This window comes from Mus musculus, chromosome X, assembly GCF_000001635.26.
Source record: "Mus musculus strain C57BL/6J chromosome X, GRCm38.p6 C57BL/6J".
NCBI classification, from domain to species: domain Eukaryota; kingdom Metazoa; phylum Chordata; class Mammalia; order Rodentia; family Muridae; genus Mus; species Mus musculus.
In genome coordinates this window covers 154,983,790-155,003,467 of record NC_000086.7, presented here as the reverse complement: position 1 = coordinate 155,003,467, position 19,678 = coordinate 154,983,790, and the positions used below count along the sequence as shown (strand labels likewise).

Sequence of the window (19,678 nt, the reverse complement as noted above, 5' to 3'; positions counted from 1 at the left end):
CAAAGTGATTTTCCAAGGTTACACAACTTTATAAATCTATGATTTACATACTAAGTAATTGATAAGACAGAAATGTTGATTTTTTAAAAATTTTTTATTAGGTATTTTCCTCATTTACATTTCCAATGCTATCCCAAAAGTCCCCCATACCAACCCCCCCACTCCCCTACCCACCCATTCCCCCTTTTTGGCCCTGGAGTTCCCCTGTACTGGGGCATATAAAGTTTGCAAGTCCAATAGGCCTCTCTTTTCAGTGATGGCTGACTTGGCCATCTTTTGATACATATACAGCTAGAGTCAAGAGCTCCAGGGTACTGGTTAGTTTATATTGTTGTTCCACCTATAGGGTTGAAGATCCCTTTAGTTCCTTGGGTACTTTCTCTAGCTCCTCCATTGGGGGCCCTGTGATCCATCCAATAGCTGACTGTGAGCATCCACTTCTGTGTTTTCTAGGCCCCTGCATAGTCTCATATGAGACAGCTATATCTGGGTCCTTTCAGCAAAATCTTGCTAGTGTATGCAATGAGCAATGTTGATCTTATAGAAACGAAACTTATTATTATTTAACATTCTTCTCAAAATATGTTATTAAAACTAAAAATAATTTTTTACAAGTTTACTGCATTCGTACAAAACAATTTGTGAATATTCTGTGGCTGTGTCCTGGATAGGTGAGAACACAGATGTCAAAGCTTTTGTCAAAGACCCAGTCATTTCCATCATCACTGCCCCTGTTCCCAATCATGTCTTTTGTACCCACCTAACTGTTCCTGCTGCTTCTTGTTTTCTGAACTTCCTTGTGCCTCTGCAAACCAGAAAGGTTTCCCTGCCATCCTTGCAACAGGGTCTATTGCAGAAGGCTTCTTCCTACCAAACAGCACAGCCTTGTCCCATGAAGGCAGTGCACCTTGGTCTGAGAGGCTCAAACTGGGCTGCAATTTAGGTACTTAGAAAGCTATCCATTTTACCTTGCCATTGTGCTAGGCATTCACTCTGACTTGGTGGATAATTTGCTGTACTTGGGACCATTACTGTGAAATATGGAGACTGATTTTGTTATCTGGAAATGGAGTTTATTCCCATGGACAGATTTATAATTAAGCAGAAGTCTTTGAAAGAGAGACTGGAACTGATATAATGTTGGTTTGAGGGGCCATACTGTTCTGGATAATTTTATGTAGTGAGATACAAGCTAAAGTCATTTGAGAGGAAGGAACCTCAATTGAGAAAAGAGCTACATAAGATTGGATAATTGTCATGGGTTTGAACATTTTTTTAATTAATAATTGATAGGAGAGGGGTAGCCCATTGTAAGTGATACCACCATGGGCTGGTCCTATTGGATTCTATATGAAAGCACACTGAGCAACCAAGGTGGTCAAGGTAGTAACCAGCACTCCTTCATGGCCTTTGCATCTTCTATGGACTCCAGGTTCCTGCCCTAATTAAGGTCTAAATGCATGCACCTCACTATTCCCTCACCCTCACCCATTTCCCTGGAATCTAGAGCCCCTTTCTATTATACATGAACCTTGCTTCATATAAAATATAATCCAAGACATGTTGTGGAAATTTTCTGTCAAAAATCACAATAGTGTAAATATATTTTTTTTTGAATTCAATATTGCAATACCTGGAAAAACAAAAGGCTAGGGAAAGCACTATCATTTTCCTTTAAATTCAATATTGCAATACCTGGGAAAACAAAAGGCTAGGGAAAACAGTATCATACAATGTGGAAAAAGGAAGAAGAAGAGGAAATTGCAAATACTGAATTAAACTTGAAGGCATATTTAAACGTTGATGTTGAACCAGTGTCATAAGTTAATTGTGCTGATCGGTCAGACATAAATATATTTTAGATTTCTGTCCAGATATTGACTTTGCAGCTGCTCCCACTTCCCCTCATGCTCTGTCCAGGGGTCATTAATTTTGTCTGGACTGTGTGATTACCAGGAGTTCCTTATTTCCAAAGCCTCTCCTGGATCCATCACCCTGGATAGTGCAGGTAGGAATGGGAGCAGCACGCTGTGTGGTTCTTCATGCATCTGAAGACACTGTCAACATGACCTGGCAGAGCACAGAGGGGCCCCTGTAGGAGGGCAGCAGGTTCCAGGTATCCAATGAACCCTAGCAGAAACTTTTCCAGTCCTGTCATTAGCATTATTGACCATGGGGGAATTACACTTGCCAGGTTGACCAAACACTGTTCACACAGTAACAAGAATAAGGCCCACAATGAATGAGGGTGCCTGCCGGATAGGGTATCATTAGCTATGTCCCATCACCCTCTGAGAGAGGAATCATTTCCCTGTCCAACACTCAAACTTCACCATCTATATTGTATCCTAACTAGTTGGAGGATTCTCCCCACCGGACTTAAGCTCTCCACCACAGTTTGGTTTGGGCTATGGTCCTCAACTCCCACCTCCTGATCAATTTGCCCTTCTAGGGCTCTCTTCTCCACCTGCCACACAAGAGGCTGCCCAGATGGCCTTCCCACCACCTCTATCCCAGGACATTTGGTTCATGAGCAAACTGCCAACAGCCTCCTGTATTTCATGTAAATATTGCCACATAATGCAGTTTTCTGACCTATCATGTTTTTTTTTTCCTGTTCTCCCTTATGTTCCTCACCTCAAAATTCAGAAAAGAAACATTTTTAACCTTTGGATCACCCTCTGTCTTTATGCGTTTTTGAAGCTGTGTCTTATGTAAAGAAAGGAGTTTTCTTCCTCATGTCTATTTACTCTTGTCTTTCTGCCATGGGTCAGTTCAACCTTAGGGAGATGCCTCAAAGTCAATTGAATATCTTATAAGCCTAACAGAGGACACATAATCATTACAATTACTAGAGACACAACATTCCATACCACAGAAGATGGACTGGCCATTTCTTTATGTCATCTTATTTTTCTGCTAGTCACTAATTGGTCCCTTGTGTCACATGGGATTTATCAAGTAGATTTCAAGAAAGGATTTCTTTCCAGATACAGAGAACACTTACAGAGCAAAGGGATGTTTCCACTTGCCCAAGACTTTTATGCAATGAGTTTATTGAGAGTAAATTAGTTGACAAAAAGTCAGCTATACACCTGGGCAGTACCCTGATAAAAGGAGCAGGCACACCTCTGAAGCATATCACTCAAGCCTGGAAGAGCCCCAGAATCTAAAGAAAGAAAAGTGTAACCCATAGCTTTGAACACAGTAAAACCGCACTACTGAAGGGTATTGTTGGGCTGAATTTGACCTAATTTTTGCTTGCAGGAAGGCACACAAGTAGTCAGACAGTCAGGCAAGAAGGCAGTCAGGCAGGGAGACACGCAGGCATGCAGGCAGGTTCTTGGAAGCCAGTTAATGTCACATAGATATTCAGACAACTTTATCTATAAGTCATTGCTTTTTATAAATGTCGTGCTGCAACACATATCACCTCTAGACAGAAAGGTGAGCCATTTTTCTCCATCTTCCTATAGACAAGGAAAATGTGAGTAAGGTTTGCTGCATTTGTACCTGGTTAACCTAGTACATTTGTTTTAAATCTATGAGAACTCCAGCTTCCTGAGGGACAAGCCCGAGCTCCTGGGGAATATTGAGAGGAACAAAGGAGAAAATGAGCTCAGGCATGCCAGTCACAATCTCAACTCACAAGTGATGAGGAGCTTTGGACTAGTACAAGTCAGATGAAGTTTTTACCTAATATACATTTCCAGTGCTGCATAAGGCCAAGGAAAGTTGTATGTGGTCACTGCAGCAGTTTAACAACAAAAAGACACATGCAGGCAGCCTTTCCTAGGGGCCTCCTAGAGGCATCCTAGGGGTGATGATGTGGAGAAAGAGGAACACTCCTCCATTGTTGGTGGGATTGCAAGCTTGTCCAACCACTATGGAAATCAGTCTGGCAGTTCCTCAGAAAATTGGACAGAGTACTACTGGAGGATCCTGCAATACCTCTCCTGGGCATATATCAGGAAGATGTCCCAACCGGTAAGAAGGAAACATGTTCCACTATGCTCAAAGCAGACTTATTTATAATAGCCAGAAGCTGGAAAGAAACCAGATGCCCCTCAACAGAGGAATGGATACAGAAAATTTGGTACATTTACACAATGGAGTACTACTACTCAGCTATTAAAAGGAATGAATTTATGAAATTCCTAGGCAAATGGTTGGACCTGGAGGGCATCATCCTGAGTGAGGTAACACAATCACAAAGAACTCAAATGATATGTACTCAGTGATAAGTGGATATTAGCCCAGAAACTTAGTATAACCAAGATATAAGATAAAATTTGCAAAACACATGAAACTGAAGAAGAACGAAGACCAAAGTGTGGACACTTTGCCCCTTCTTAGAATTGGAAACAATCACCCATGGAAGGAGTTACAGAGACAAAGTTTGGAGATGAGACAAAAGGATGGACCATCTAGAGACTGCCATAGCCAGGGATCCATCCCATAACCCATCCCTTTCAGCGTTTGCTGAAAGGACCCTGATATAGCTGTCTCTTGTGAGACTATGCCGGGGCCTAGCAAACACATAAGTGGATGCTCACAGTGAGATATTGGATAGATCACAGGGCCCCCAATGGAGGAGCTAGAGAAAGTATCCAAGGAGCTAAAGAGATCTGCAACCCTGTAGGTGCAACAACATTATGAACTAACCAGTACCCCAGAGCTCTTGACTCTAGCTGCATATCTATCAAAAGATGTCCTAGTCGGCCATCAGTGGAAAGAGATGCCCATTGGATACACAAATTTTATATGCCCCAGTACAGGGGAACGCCAGGGCCAAAAAGTGGAAATGGGTGGGTAGGTGAGTGGGGCGGGGAGGGTATGGGGGACTTTTGGGATAGCATTGGAAATGTAATTGAGGAAAATACGTATAAAAAATATTTTTAAAAAAATCAATATATTTTTTAGACAGGTAGAAATTTTAGTTTAGTTTGTTTTCTGGATTCAATTTCTGAGCATGCTCTTTTAAGATATTGATCATACATTCATTTTTACATTATTATTTTATATCTTATGCAGGTAACAGAGCTTATTCCTGGGAATATGAGTATCATGGGGATTAAAAAGAAAACAAGAAATAAACAAAACAAAACAAAACAAAACAAAAATCAGACACAGAGACACAGGTACAGCAATTCCTGGATACATTGAACATGTGCATTCTGATGAATGAGAAACATATTTCACATATGTTTCCATTATTCTTTGGAAGTTCTTTGGGGATCAATCTCAGATTGCAGCCATCTCTGAAGAAAAAGCTTTGGCTGTGTGTTTTCAGATTCCTGACCAGATTTCCATTTGACCCAGAGGATATCTTTTTCTCTTCTCATGCTTCTCTGTATATATGGAACTAGTGTCCTTGGTATGATTCTGACCCCTTCAAACTAAACACATTCACTCAGAATTTAATCCAGTCTATACTTTCACCCAGGATTCCTTGACTTTCCACACTCATTTATAATAATTTCTCAACTAGAACATCAGCTCATTTCAAGATGTATGTGTGTGTATGTATGTATGTATGTATGTATGTATGTATGTATGTATGTTTCTCTCTCTCTCTCTCTCTCTCTCTCTCTCTCTCTCTCTCTCTCTCTCTCTCTGTGTGTGTGTGTGTGTGTGTGTGTGTGTGTGTGTGTGTGTGTGTATTAGATGGATTCCTATTTGGATTTCAGTGGAAAACTAAAGGTGTACTGAAATGGCACACTAGAAAGAACTATCTTAAATAATTTAATTCTGCTCCAAAATGCTGGGTTCAAATAACATAAATGAGCATCATTTACACATTCTCATACATACACAAGTTATTGGGGAAGTCTAAAATTCTTTATAATATTCCCAAAGCCTATTTTCATAGTCAAAGTTGCTCTGATCCAGAGGGAAGAATCCCAAAAGGTACAGTGGCTCTTCTGAGGTCAGTAAATCAGAAAACCTGGTGTAGTTATTGGAATTTGCTCTTACACAAGACCCCTCCCTAGACTGCACTCATGGAACAATTTCTAGGATTTCCAGAGATACTGAAAGTAAGACCTAAAAGTTCAAATGTGAAGTTCCACAGAGGGTCCCCAAACACTATAGCTATAGTCTTGTGAGAATCACTGGACCAAAACCGTCTGCTTCTATGAATTGGCCTGTGAGTCTTTACTCCTTCAATTCTATCGCCCTAATACAAAAGAACCTCCTCATATTCTTCATCAGTTCAGAACAGGGTAAAAGCTGCACAGTTTGCATGGTGATGGAGGAACTTGGAACAGAGTTTGGATGCTCTCATATGCAATGAGGGACCATAGACATCACAGGACAGGGTAAGGACAAGTATTATGGCAATGAGCCACCATTGTTCCTTCTCAGGGGACTATGTCTTTAGCACAACTTCTTGGTTTCTGGGAAATGCAGACTCATATGATCATTTTAGTGTGCATGCAATGCAGGGTGTGTGTTTTGGGAAGGGATAACAGGATCCACAGGCTCAGACATATAAGTTAGACATATATCCTTTTGTTGTCCTGAGGCAAATGCAAGTCTACTCAGTGTAATAGGCCTGCGCTCCATTTTTCATATGGAAGGAGAAGGGAGACTTAGGTTTGGCAAATGAATTTCCTTGTGTTTAGCAAAACCCTCAGTGTTAAACTGGGTATATGAGTCCCTGCCCAGTCATTTATGCCTCATGACATGGTGGCCTAAGGTACGTTTTGTGAGGTTCCTGAGATTTGAGCAACCTGTGCTCTGAATTGTGATGTCCAGCACCTCTCCAGACTTTGGTATCTGGGGTCTTTGTGTACTGGACACCATGTCATGTGACTCCTAGAATGGATGTTGCCTTGTCCTGCCAGTTGAGGAGAGAAATTGGGGCTCACTCTGAAATGTTTTAGGACAGATGATCCCCCGTATAATACAGCTTCATCCTTTGGCCTGCCTAGCTCTCTGTCGGTCACCCTTGTGGGAAAGTTCCCTGCTTCTTCATTCTGGAGACTATCTAATTTAGCTATCATTTAGACCTTTGCTTGAGGAATGGCAATGGAGTAGTTGGCTGTGTCAAAAGGCTGGTAAGAGTGGACTGGGGAAGCCTTGGTTAGGTCTGAGAACCAAAAACACTATACTTTAAATGATGTATCCTGCATCAAAGAGGAGCACCCTCCTGGGAATCAGCTCCTACCCCTCTTCATCTAAGACCCGGTCCTAAGGAAACATATCCCAGGTTTGCAGAAATGCAGGAGCATGTGGGATTTTTATACTGGTTGAAAGTTGAGAAGTGGGTATTTTAAGCTGAATCCAGGATCCTAGAGGCTCAGACAATTAAGCGAGTTTTGTATCATTTTGGGATCCTGAATGAAATGGTGATCACATTACTGGAAAGTGCTTGGGTTCTAGTGTTGATATTGCCAGACAGGGGAGCGAGGGGACTGTTTTTTGCGGTTCTCTGACTTGAAAGGATGCCTCAGTGAGAACTTGTGTATATGATTCCCTCCCTATCTTATATCTGGGGACATGGAGGTCTCCGGAACCTTTTGTGAGCGTCCTGAGTTTAACGGAACCTCTGTGCTGACCTGTGGTACAGAGCACTTCGGAAGCCACTCATATCCGGCTTCCTTTGGACTCTGCGCCATTTTGTTCTGGAGCGTCCTGGAAGGGAGGTCTCCCCGCTGTGCCAGTTGAGGTAAGAATTTCGGGCTCACTATGAAACCTTTAAGGACTGGAAGGTCACCATTTAGCCTGCCTAGCTCCCAGTCCACTAACCTTGTTGGAAGTAGCTCCTTAGCCCTCGAAGGTAGGGACTGTCTAAAGGTGCGGTCTTCAAGCATTCCTGAGGAAAAGATATGGAACAATTGTCCGTTTAAAATGAGAGGCTAAGGATGGACTGTGGAAGCATTTTTTGTGTCAGAGTGACCCTGATAATTTGGTATTAATGATATACCCTCATAAAAAGTGAGAATGTGTCCCTACCCCCACTTTATCTAGGGACTCTATCCCTATGGACCAATTCTGCGGTTTCTAGAAATGCAAGAGCATGTGATATTTTTATTTTAACTGAAATTTGAGGAGTGGTTTGTTTGAGCTGGATCCAGGATCCACCGGTCCAGATATTTATGCTAGGCTTGTACCCATTTCAATCCTGAAGCATAAGCGAGCCCACTTACTGGAAAGAGCCTGATCTGCAGTTTCCATATCTGAGGACTAGGGAGGCTGAGGTCCGTTTTTGAGGTTCTCTGAGTTCAGTAGAGGCCTTAGGACTGACAAGGTGGAATGAGACCTCTCACAGCCATCTATATGTGGTGATATGGGGGACTCAGGAACCTATTGTGAGGTACCTTAAATTTAAGGAAACCTCTGTGCTGACTTGTGATACAGAGAGCACCTTGCCAGCCAATCGTATCTGGAGACTTTGTGGACTCGAACTAGGCGCCATTTTGGGAGAAGCCGAGATGGGAGATCGCTCTGCAGTGCCAGTTTAGGTGAGAATTTCGGGCTCACTCTGAACCCTTTCAGGATAGATGATCCCCCAAATAATGCAGCTTCATCTCTTTTGGCCTTGCTAGCTCCCAGTGGGGTAACCTTGTGGGAATGAGCTCTTACTCCTAGATTCTAAAGTGTTTCTAAAGTTGCCGTTTCAAATGTTCCAGGAGAGAAAGCAGATACAATATTTGGAGGAGTTAGCCCAGTATGTGAGGGTGTACTGTGGACGAGCTGCTTGGGCGAGAGAGTCCCACATACTGTAGTTTTTATAATTTTCCTGCACCGAACTAGGGTAGGAATTTTAGGAATGAGCCCCCGTTCTTCCCTGTCTATGGATAATGTCCTTTAGGACCATGTCAGAGGTTCCCAGAAATGTGGGATGTATGAGATTTTTCATCTGGATAAAGGCAGGGGAGTTGGTTGTTTGTGGTGGATCCAAGATCCCCAGGCCCAGACAATTAAGTTAGATTTGTTTCCTTTTGGCTCGCTGAAGCATAAGGGGGTTACTTAAAAGAAAGTTCCTGGGCCCCAGTTTCCATATCAGAGGCCCTGGAAGTCTGGGGGCACTTTTTGTGGTTCCTTGATATTAAAGGGTGCTTCAGAGCTGACTTGGTGGAATTAGACCCTCTCCAGAAATCTATAGCTAGTGACATTGAGGTCTCTGGACCTTTTTGGGAATTTCCTTAAGTTTACCAAAATCTCTTGCTTACTCCAGATATAGAGGCTGAACCTTCCACTCAGATCCAGGGACATTGTGGACTCAGCACCATTTGAGAGAGTCTTGGAAAGGAGTTCGCCTTGCCTTGCCATTTGAGGTAAGAATTTATGGCTCACTTTGAAACCTTGGTGGCTCTTCATATAATAGAGTCTTGTCCCTTTGATCTCCCTTGCTCCCACTGGGTTACCTTGTAGCAATGAGTACCTTATTCCATGATTTTGGAGATTAAATTATTACGTGGTTTTCAAAATTCTGTGAGGTGTAGTGGAATACCTGGCTATGTCTAAGAGTCTCTAAAGGTGTGCTATGGAATCTCTGGTAGTGTCAGGAGAGCACCATACACTATAGCTTTAATGAGCTTACCTACACCAAATGGGAAGCTGTGTGGGAATAAGATCCTTCTAGTTGGGCGGGTAGGAAAGTGGGCGGGAGGGTATGGAGGACTTTTGGGATAGCATTGGAAATGTAATTGCGGAAAATACGTAATAAAAAAAAAAGATCCTTCTAGTATCTCTCAGAGGACTCTGTTCTCAGGCTCCATTTGCCGGGTTCTTAGTAATGCTGGACCATGTGATATTTTCACTGTGTATAAAAATGGAGAAATCGATTGTTGAAACTGTTACTAGGATCCACAAGCACAGATAATTTGGTAGATATATTTTCTTTAGTGGTCCTGAAGCATAAGAGAGCACACTTACTGAAAAGAGCCTGGTCTCCAGTTGTCATATCTGAGAACTAGGCAGGCTGAGGACTCTTTTTTGAGGTTCTTTGAGTTTAATAGATGCCTTAGGACTGATTTGGTGCAAAGAGTCTACCCACAAATAGCCATCTATATCTGGTTACAAGTAGGTTTCAGGAATGTTTTGTGGTGTCCCTGAGTTAAATGAAAACTTTGCGATGACTTGTGATACAGAGCCCCTTGCAAGCCTTTTGTCTCTTGTACATTTGTGGATTTGGTACCATTTTGTGACACCCCAGGAAGGGAGATTACCTAGCTGTGTTTCATGAGGTAAGTATTTCAAGCTGAATCCAAAACTTTTCACACATATGGTTCCCCTGAGAAAATATTACTTTCTTCCCAGGATTTTTTTTTTTTTTTGGAATAGAGAAACCCCCTATTGTTAGCATAGCTCCAAGTAGAGCTCACCTGTAGGATTGAGCCCTTTGCTCCATAACATCTGAGGACTAACTACAGTCACTATTTTATGATGTTCTTTGAAAGAAGGAGGTTGAATAATACCCTGGGTGAAATGAGCTCCCAGGAAATACTGGGAAAACTCTGCTTGACAAGAAATGACCCAACCATCTTTAGGATGGCAAATGTGAACTGTATCAAACAGGGGCCATCTATTGAAAAAAAACCCTTCCCGATTGCTCTCTGGGGACTCTGGCCATAGGCACCATTTCAGAAATCAGGGTTTGTCAGTCATTTTAATATAAAGATGGGAGATGAGTGTGGGTTTTGGGAAGCTGGATTCTAGATGGTTCTTCTCCAACTGTTTCCTTGTATCATTTTCAGAGGCTTGCACCAAGTGGGAGGAGATTTGTGGGGATTGAGCCTGTATCCAAGCTTCCAGATCTTTATATAGAGAGTTCCAAGACTTAGCACCATCTTGTGAGAATCCTTGGAGCAAGAAAGCCATACCATGCTTTCGGAGTCTAGGTGATAGCTTAGGGCAGTTAAAAGGTCTCCATCAGGATTCAAGGACAAATTGTAATGCAGATTTCACCCTTCAGTTGGCATTGCATTGAGTATAACATGCTTGTTGGCATGAGGTTCTTGCTGGTTCCCCCTTTGTGCACCATGAACAGGAGCATTTTCATGAACTTCTTAGAAAGAGGCTTACATCACGTTCAGAGTGGAAGCTAGACCTGAGAGGAGACTATAAGAGCTCCAATGCAGAGAAAGGGTCACATAACATTATAACTTTGCACTAAACATGGCCTCAGATGCAGGAATCATCCTGTGGTCACTGTCAAAGACACAGAGGAGCAATTTTTAATAGTTACATCAGCCCACTTGGTAACTTCACATGCAGGCTGTATATCCTGCCTATAGGTGAATTACTAAGGCCCCTGGCAGGCTAGAACCTGTGTTCTGAACTTTTGTGTCATAACCAATTTGGGGTTACATATCATATGCCCTACCTATCACATATATTCATTATGATTCATATAGTTGCAAAATTATAGTTATGGAATAGCCTCCAAGGCAAGTTTTGGCTTGGGTTCACCACCAGATGAGGAATTGTGTTAAAAGTCCCAGCTTTAGGAAAGTTAATAAATAGTGATCAACAGGGTATTCAGTGGGCCCATTTGTAGGAATGAGCCTCTCTCCTTCCCTCCCCTGGGAATCATTGTCTTGGAGCATTTTAAGAAGATTGCAAAGAGGAGTATGCTTGTCAGTCAAGCAGTGATCTGTCAGTTGATTGCAGAAGCCTCATCCAGGAGAGAAAGTGCCAGATTACATTGTATCCTTTTGAGAGTCTTTCAGCAAAACCAGGTTGGTTTGCAGGAGTGAGGTTCTCTATCTGCAAGAGGTAACTTGGAGGACTCCAAACAATTTCCTGCCATTCCTTGTAGTTAGAGAACACTTGAGTCTTCAATCAGGGGGAAAAGTCCCTCCCTATACTGCCACATTCACATCCAGGTGCTCAGTGGGTGCTATAACAATGTTTTCAAATTCTGGAAGGGTGATACAAGCTTTCAGAGTCCAGATGATTATATAGTAGACTATAAAGCCCCTATCATAAGAGGGGGTCTCCAATTAAAGCAGCTTCAGCTCTGCTGTCTAGGAGACACCAAAGAGTGGGCCCTTGTAGTTATTGCATTCTTCCCCAGTCTGGTTCCCAGGATTTCTCAAAATATAGATGCCATTTTTAGAGCTTCCTGGTTGAGGAAGTACTTGGTCCATTTCTGACTCAAGTGTAATCTGCTGGTGGACTACAGATGCTCTAGAGTATAGGACATCCTCCATTTAATCTTGTTTCACTAACCTGATTCCCAGCAGGAACTCTTATGTGTGGTCCTGTTCACATTCCCCACCATTCCATCTATATGTAAGGACTTGCATGACAGAGAATATTTTCTTTCTGTAGCATGAATGTTGCCTTACTGTCAGAGTTTATGGTGTTCAGGATGGCCTAAAGAGCATCCTTTCTGGATAAGCTTTCCACAAATAATATGGAAAGAGTCCTGTAGCTTTAACAAAAATAGGAAAGTGGGAGTTCATGTGTCCTGGTACGTCTTGCTTGTAATCTGTGTGAGAAGTAAGGGTGAATTGTAGATGAATTCATCTTCACATTTATGGGATCCATCTGCAACATGTGGGGAGACATGTTGTAGGAATTAGACATTTTTTTTCCTATTTTAATGTAGTGTATTGAGATAGAGAGATAGTTCAGTGGTTATCAGTACTTGTTGTTCCTGTAGGTTCAATTCCCTGCCACAAATGTTGCTTCATAACTCCAGTTCCAGGGCATCTGGCCTTATTTACTGACTTGTGTGTGCACCAGTAATATATGTGTTGTGCTTAAGTAAACATTCCGTCACACATTCATGTACATTAAGTAAAAAGAATTCTGGTGGTCATCTGGAGACAGAGGAGGAGGTGAGCCATGCATGATGCCAAGGTGACAGCTATGGTTTGACTTCTGAAGACCTGTTCCAGATTTAGTCACCCCAAATTGAACCAGTTCTACCTATTTAGCCCCAAGTTCATTAAGTAGGAACAATCAAGAGTACTGGGCTCCAAGTTAGACAACATCTTCAGCATAAATTGGGGTATGTAAGTCCCACCCCTAGCTGTGGAGCTCTATATAATTTATAGCCCCATAGGAGAGAGTTTGCTTTCCTTACATGGGCAGTGTCTGGTTAGTTTATCATGCTTCACTGGATGGCCACAGGTCCAAGTGCATTCAGGCATTATCAATTTGACTCCATGGGTTAAAAAACATGAGAGTGCAAGTATTGGTAAGAATAGAAGTGGGTGGAACTTGGAGGACTTGGGAGAATTTGGGACATAAAACCATGCCTGGAATGTTGGTAAGGTAGAGCATTTCAGGACCCAGAGACTCAGTGGGCACACCTGACACTTAGGTGACTCCTAGCTCCCTACCTTACTCCTGAAATGGAAATTGTGCCCTGCTTCTCACATCATGGAGACATGACCTGTGGCCACATAGGCTTAAAACAGAGTTCTCTATGCTAATGAGGTAATTAGAGTCCTGGAAGACTCAGACAATAAGCTTCCCTTCACAGACATTCCACCCTGAACAGATGTTTATTTTCAGGAACACCATGAGATGTGTAGTATTGTTTTGAGCATACATTTTCCTACATGACAATAAGCAGTTTGCAACTACAGACTGTTTCTTTTCACCATGATATGCTGTGGGGCCTTAGGCTACAGAGTCACATCCTAATCTCCCTTTGAATGTTTCCCTGTTCTTTAAGCCACAATCGCCACCAAGCCAAGTACAGTCTAGGCAAGACCTATCATCCTTGCTTGTTCAAGCCACTACTCCCCATTTCCCCCAGCCCTGGGCAAGATGCAGCCCTAGTTTGCAGTACTCTGACTCCATTCCCTGCTCTTCTGCAATGGCCAAGGTTGCCTGGATGTCCAAGAGACTGAGAACCCCAAAGCCCTGACCTCTTCACAGGCCTGGAACCCCTGTGGCTTTCCCACATCTCAGACTTTTTCTTTCTCACCTAAAGAACAGTGCTCAATGCTTCAGTATTACCCAGCATTTGCCCTGCTGGAACCATGGGATAAGCACAATAAAACTCCCCACATTTCCCCTCTGTAAGCAGCCATGCCCAGTTGTGGATCAGAAGGAGGCTCAGAACCTAACAGGAGGGATGTTGAATATAATTAAAAGGCAATGTATGAAATGATCCGAATTTTAAGAAAATATTCTTAAAATATCATTTGGCACTCTGAACACTCCACACAGACCCTTGGAATCAAGGTGAGAGTTTATGCTTAGTCTGAGGAGTCTCAAAACAGTGCTTCTTCATTGTCCATTCTGCACGTGACAGGGTGGGGTGCATCCATAGGGGTAAGGATCTGTCCTTCAGGGGGACTCTGTCTTATATACATTTTTGGAGCAATTGAAGTAGATAGGGTCCAGGATCCATGAACTTCCAGGGTAACACACTGTAGGTAAAGGGAAGAGAATCCCCATTAGATAATTCAGCTGCATCACAATAATTGGAATTGCAAGACAGGCGTCCAGGGTAGACAACAGATTGGCCTACTGTGACCTCAGTAGGTATAATTTCAGAAGTTTTTTTGTTTTTCTTCTGATGTCTATGTTAATGAAGTCTAGGATACATCCCTAGTTAAGGCAAAAATCTAGGGTTCACTGTGTGCAGCTCACTTCAAATAATCCATGAATAAAAACTTTCTTGAGATTCCTAGGTATGTGGGTGCTGTGACTGCTTGTCTGTTATGAGTAACGATTTTTTTCTGAGATTTATATAGGAGGCGAAGTCATTGATTCTTGGTGTGATGTCAAGGTGGCAGAGGGAACCACTTAGGAGGACAGAGAGCAGAGTCCCAGGATTATGTGTGTCTCATACATGTACTTCTGTGGACTGTATGTGTCTAAGGCTGAAAAAGAAGGGACTGTGCTGCCTGGTCATATTCTGAGTCTAACACTCAGAGGCGTTAAGTGGCAAGCTTAGTTGTACCTTGGACAGGAAGGCAGCAGTCTTTGGAGAGACGAGATCTTTTTGACATCTGCACATAAAGGAAGGTATAAGGAAAAAGTCAGATGAATAAATCCCAGTTGGTCTTAGGAAATCCCATATCAGGCTAGATGAGTGCAGGTCATGTGAACAATCCACATTAACACATCCAGATGGACATGGATTTGGCACTTTCTCAGATGTCATGAGTATAGAGTGGGTAGCTATATTTAAAAACAAGGGTCCCAGGGTCATGAGATTTCAGGTAGTATCCTCGAATGTATGAGTTAAGGAAAACTCTGTTATGGGCCCAACAAACACTTGTCACTTCCCTGATCCACTCAGTGCTGGGTGGGGAGGTCTTGCTAACCATCCTATCTTGTTTACAGGTCCCTGGTATCAAGGAGCTGAAATCCTGGTAAAGCAGAGTTTAACTAGAGTCATCAGAGGGAAGATCTCAGGAGTGTCAGGACTGAAGGTGAGGACTGAAGATGTCCTGCATTTCAAAAAATGGGAAATGTCCCACACATGGCCTGCTGTAGGCTGTGAAGAAACCAAGGTCCATAGATAACTTCCCTCACCTCTTTCCACTTTATAACAGAAATAGGCTCGTGACTAAAAGAAACTAGCCTCAGATCATCAGGTGAAGCAGTACAGTACTTGTCTTTGATGAAGGAGATTGTTCTGCATGTCTGACAATTCAGGACACATGAAAAGCATTAAATTGTCTCATTTCTTGTAATTTAGTTTGAACAGGTATAGTCAGGTATGAAATGATCTTAATACCCTTTATTAATTTCTAGAGAGGTGGACATGTAAGAGTTTGCTACAGGCCAGCAAAAGGGCAGTGTAAAGTCAATGACAGAAAAACACAAGGGCCCAAAATGTTAAGTGAAGACACCATTCACTTTAAGTAGTGTTACCACATGTCCCCCAAAGCAGGTCATCTCTCCCCTTGTTTTAAGACTAGGGATTAAGTTAGCAACTAGCTCTTTGCAGCTATGGGATGGTGGCAGCATCTCTTATAATGATTGTAACGTGGAACACATGAAAATCATCCTCTGCATTAGAGCCCTCACCTTTTTACAAGGTCAAAACTGTGTATCTCAAGAACTTACAGGGATGCCTATACTGCTATTTCATATCAGTGGAGCCAACAACTGAGAATCCAGACTCTCCACAATACCTGGTGTCAAATATTCCCATGGTACCCTGTGATTATCTGTTCTGTGTTCTGGCTGCCCTCCAAATGGCAGGATAACTTCCTGTTTCAGGCTTTCAGATTCCAGGATTGCTTAGTGTCCTGTGACCTTAAAACACTCCCCCAGAGCTCTCAAGTATCATGACATTTTGAATGCTGTGGGACATGGTCTGCCTTAAGAATCCACTCACCCTCTTTTCTTTCTCCATCAGTCCTGTGTGTCCTCCCTGCTGTGATTGGAACACTATCCTGCCTACTGTTACCTAGGACAGTCACAATGGCTGACTCCCATAACATCCAATACTGCAACCTCCAAGAGAGTGCTCAGGCCCAACAGGAATTAGACAATGACCAGGAGACCATGGTGACATCACAGGAGGAGGAAGTTACCACCACCTCAAATAAAGTGTATGGTAGTGGAATACCAAGTCCTCCCCAGAGTCCTCAGAGAGCCTACTCTCCCTGTGTGGCACTGGCCTCCATCCCTGATAGCCCATCTGAGGAAGCTTCCATCAAAGGATCAGAGGGCCTGGAAGACCCACTTTATTTGTTGCACAATGCACAGAACACAAAGGTGTATGACTTGGTGGACTTTCTGGTTTTAAACTATGAAATGAAGGCATTTCCTACCAAAGCAGAAATGTTGGAAAGTATTGGTAGAGAGTATGAGGAGTACTACCCTCTGATCTTTAGTGAGGCCTCTGAGTGCTTGAAGATGGTCTTTGGCCTTGACATGGTAGAAGTGGACCCCTTTGTCCACTCCTATATGCTTGTCACTGCCCTGGGGATCACCTATGATGGCATGATGACTGATGTCCAGGGTATGCCCAAGACAGGTATCCTCATAGCTGTACTGAGTGTCATTTTCATGAAGGGAAACTATGTCAGTGAGGAGATTATCTGGGAAATGCTGAATAACATAGGATTGTGTGGTGGGAGGAATCCTTACATACATAAAGACCCCAGGAAGCTCATCTCTGAGGAGTTTGTGCAGGAAGGGTACCTGGAATACAGGCAGGTGCCCAATAGTGATCCTCCTAGCTATGGGTTCCTGTGGGGCCCAAGGGCTTTTGCAGAAACCAGCAAAATGAAAGTCTTACAGTTTTTTGCCAGCATTAATAAGACTCATCCCAGAGCCTACCCTGAAAAGTATGCAGAGGCATTGCAAGATGAGATAGACAGGACCAAGGCGTGGATCTTGAACAGATGCTCCAACTTCTCTGACCTGCTTACATTCTAGTGTACTGGCATTTCCCTTCTAACCCCAGGTCAGACAGAGTCACTGATTCCATTGCTGTACCCTCATTGGATAGCTGGGTGGAAGAGAGCATAACACATTCAATTTTCACTCTGTTTGGGTGACTTGAGGATTCTCTGTAGCTCAAAATGTTAATAATAGTAGTATAAGGTCCAATAGTTTTAGTTTTAAGTGCATGCAGTGTTGTTTTTCCAGGTTAGCTGAATGTCATTTTTTTTGAAAATAAATGGGAATGACTTCTCTATTATTTTGTAAAATGTCTCAAGATACTAGAGACACTGAAACTGTAACTTTCTGGGCAATGGAAAAAATGTGAATGTTTAAAAAAAAACAAGAATAAAAGAATTTTCATCATCTCAAACTCTTTAGTTTCTTGTTGTGTTTAACAAATTAAAATTAAACCTGAAAACAGTAAATCTCATTTGTAACACTAAACTCTGCACTGGTTCCCCTTTCATACTAAAGTCCTCTGTTAGCAGTGGGTCATTGGCAGAAGCTAGGTCTATATTTTCCTATAGATAAGAGGGTAGAGTTGAAGCCAGAGTCAATAAATTATCTATATAGGATGAGAGCATGATCCTGAGATCTTCCAAAAATTTAGAGTTTTTTTAAATATTTTCTATTACGTATTTTCCTCAATTACATTTCCAATACTCTCCCAAAAGTCCCCCATACCCTCCCCCATATTTCCCTACCCACCCATTCCCATTTTTTGGCCCTGGCATTCCCCTGTACTGGGGCATATAAAGTTTGTGTGTCCAATGGGCCTCTCTTTCCAGTGATGGCCGACTAGGCCATCTTTTGATACATATGCAGCTATAGTCAAGAGCTCCGGGGTACTGGTTATTTCATAATGCTGTTCCACCTATAGGGTTGCAGATCCCTTTAGCTCCTTGGGTACTTTCTCTAGCTCTTCCATTGGGAGCCCTGTGATCCATCCAATAGCTCACTGTGAGCATCCACTTCTGTGTTTGCTAGGCCGGGGCATAGTCTCACAAGAGACAGCTATATCTGGGTCCTTTCAGCAAAATCTTGCTAGTGTATGCAATGGTGTCAGCGTTTGGAGGCTGATTATGGGATGGAACCCCGGGTATGGCAGTCCCAAGATGGTCCATCCTTTGGTCACAGCTCCAAACTTTGTCTCTGTAACTCCTTCCATGGGTGTTTTGTTCACAATTCTAGGAAGTGGCACAGTGTCCCCACTTTGGTCTTCATTCTTCTTGAGTTTCATGCCTTTAGCAAATTGTATCAAAACTTGGGTATCTTAAGTTTTGGGCTAATATCCACTTATCAGTGAGTACATATTGTGTGAGTTCCTTTGTGATTGTGTTACCTCACTGAGGATGATGCCCAACAGGTCCATCCATTTGCCTAGCAATTTCATAAATTCATTCTTTTTAATAGCTGAGTAGTACTCCATTGTGTAAATGTACCACATATTCTGTATCCATTCCTCTGTTGAGGGGCATCTGAGTTTTTTCCAGCTTCTGGCTATTATAAATAAGGCTGTTATGAACATAGTCGAGCATGTGTCCTTCTTACTTGTTGGGACATCTTCTGGATATATGCCCAGGAGAGGTATTGCTGGATCCTCCGGTAGCACTATGTCCAATTTTCTGAGGAACTGCCAGACTGATTTCCAGAGTGGTTGTACAAGCTTGCAATTCCATCAGCAATGGAGAAGTGTTCCTCTTTCTCCACATCCTCACCAGCATCTGCTGTCACCTGAATTTTTGATCTTAGTCATTCTGACTGGTGTGAGATGGAATCTCAGGTTTGTTTTGATTTGCATTTCCCTGATGATTAAGAATGTTGATCATCTTTTCAGCTTGCTTCTCTGCTTTTCGGTATTCCTCAGGTGAGAATTCTTTGTTCATTTCTGAGCCCCATTTTTAATGGGGTTATTTGATTTTCTGGAGTCCACCTTCTTGAGTTCTTTATATTAATTGGATATTAGTCCCCTAACTAATTTAGGACAGGTGAAGATCCTTTCCCAATCTGTTGGTGGTCTTTTTTCTTATTGACGGTGTCTTTTGCCTTGCAGAAGCTTTGCAGTTTCATGAGGTCCCATTTGTCAATTCTCGATCTTACTGCACAAGCCATTGCTGTTCTATTCAGGAATTTTTCCCCTGTGCTCATATCTTCAAGGCTTTCCCCCACTTTCTCCTTTATAAGTTTCAGTGTCTCTGGTTTTATGTGAAGTTCCTTGATCCAATTAGATTTGACCTTAATACAAGGAGATAGGAATGGATCCATTTGCATTCTTCTACATGATAACAACCTGTTGTGCCAGCACCATTTGTTGAAAATGCTATCTTTCTTCCACTGGATGGTTTTAGCT

The 19,678-nt window shown here is 42.5% G+C and overlaps 1 protein-coding gene across 2 annotated transcripts; it reads left to right on the top strand.

The window, feature by feature from the left end:
* Nucleotides 1–7,617: 7,617 nt before the first annotated feature.
* Nucleotides 7,618–17,693, top strand: Magea8 (melanoma antigen, family A, 8). 2 transcript variants are annotated; one of them, XM_006528728.3, is made up of 5 exons: nucleotides 7,634–7,672; nucleotides 8,365–8,468; nucleotides 9,185–9,284; nucleotides 15,268–15,356; nucleotides 16,292–17,693. In XM_006528728.3, exon 5 carries the CDS (start codon nucleotides 16,357–16,359, stop codon nucleotides 17,317–17,319), a length of 963 nt encoding a protein of 320 aa, XP_006528791.1. In that variant the 5' UTR covers nucleotides 7,634–7,672; nucleotides 8,365–8,468; nucleotides 9,185–9,284; nucleotides 15,268–15,356; nucleotides 16,292–16,356; the 3' UTR covers nucleotides 17,320–17,693. The 2 variants fall into 2 exon arrangements, with proteins under 2 accessions (NP_064404.1, XP_006528791.1); NM_020020.4 differs by lacking the exon at nucleotides 8,365–8,468 and having other exon boundaries at nucleotides 7,618–7,672.
* The last annotated feature ends 1,985 nt before the right edge of the window (nucleotides 17,694–19,678 follow it).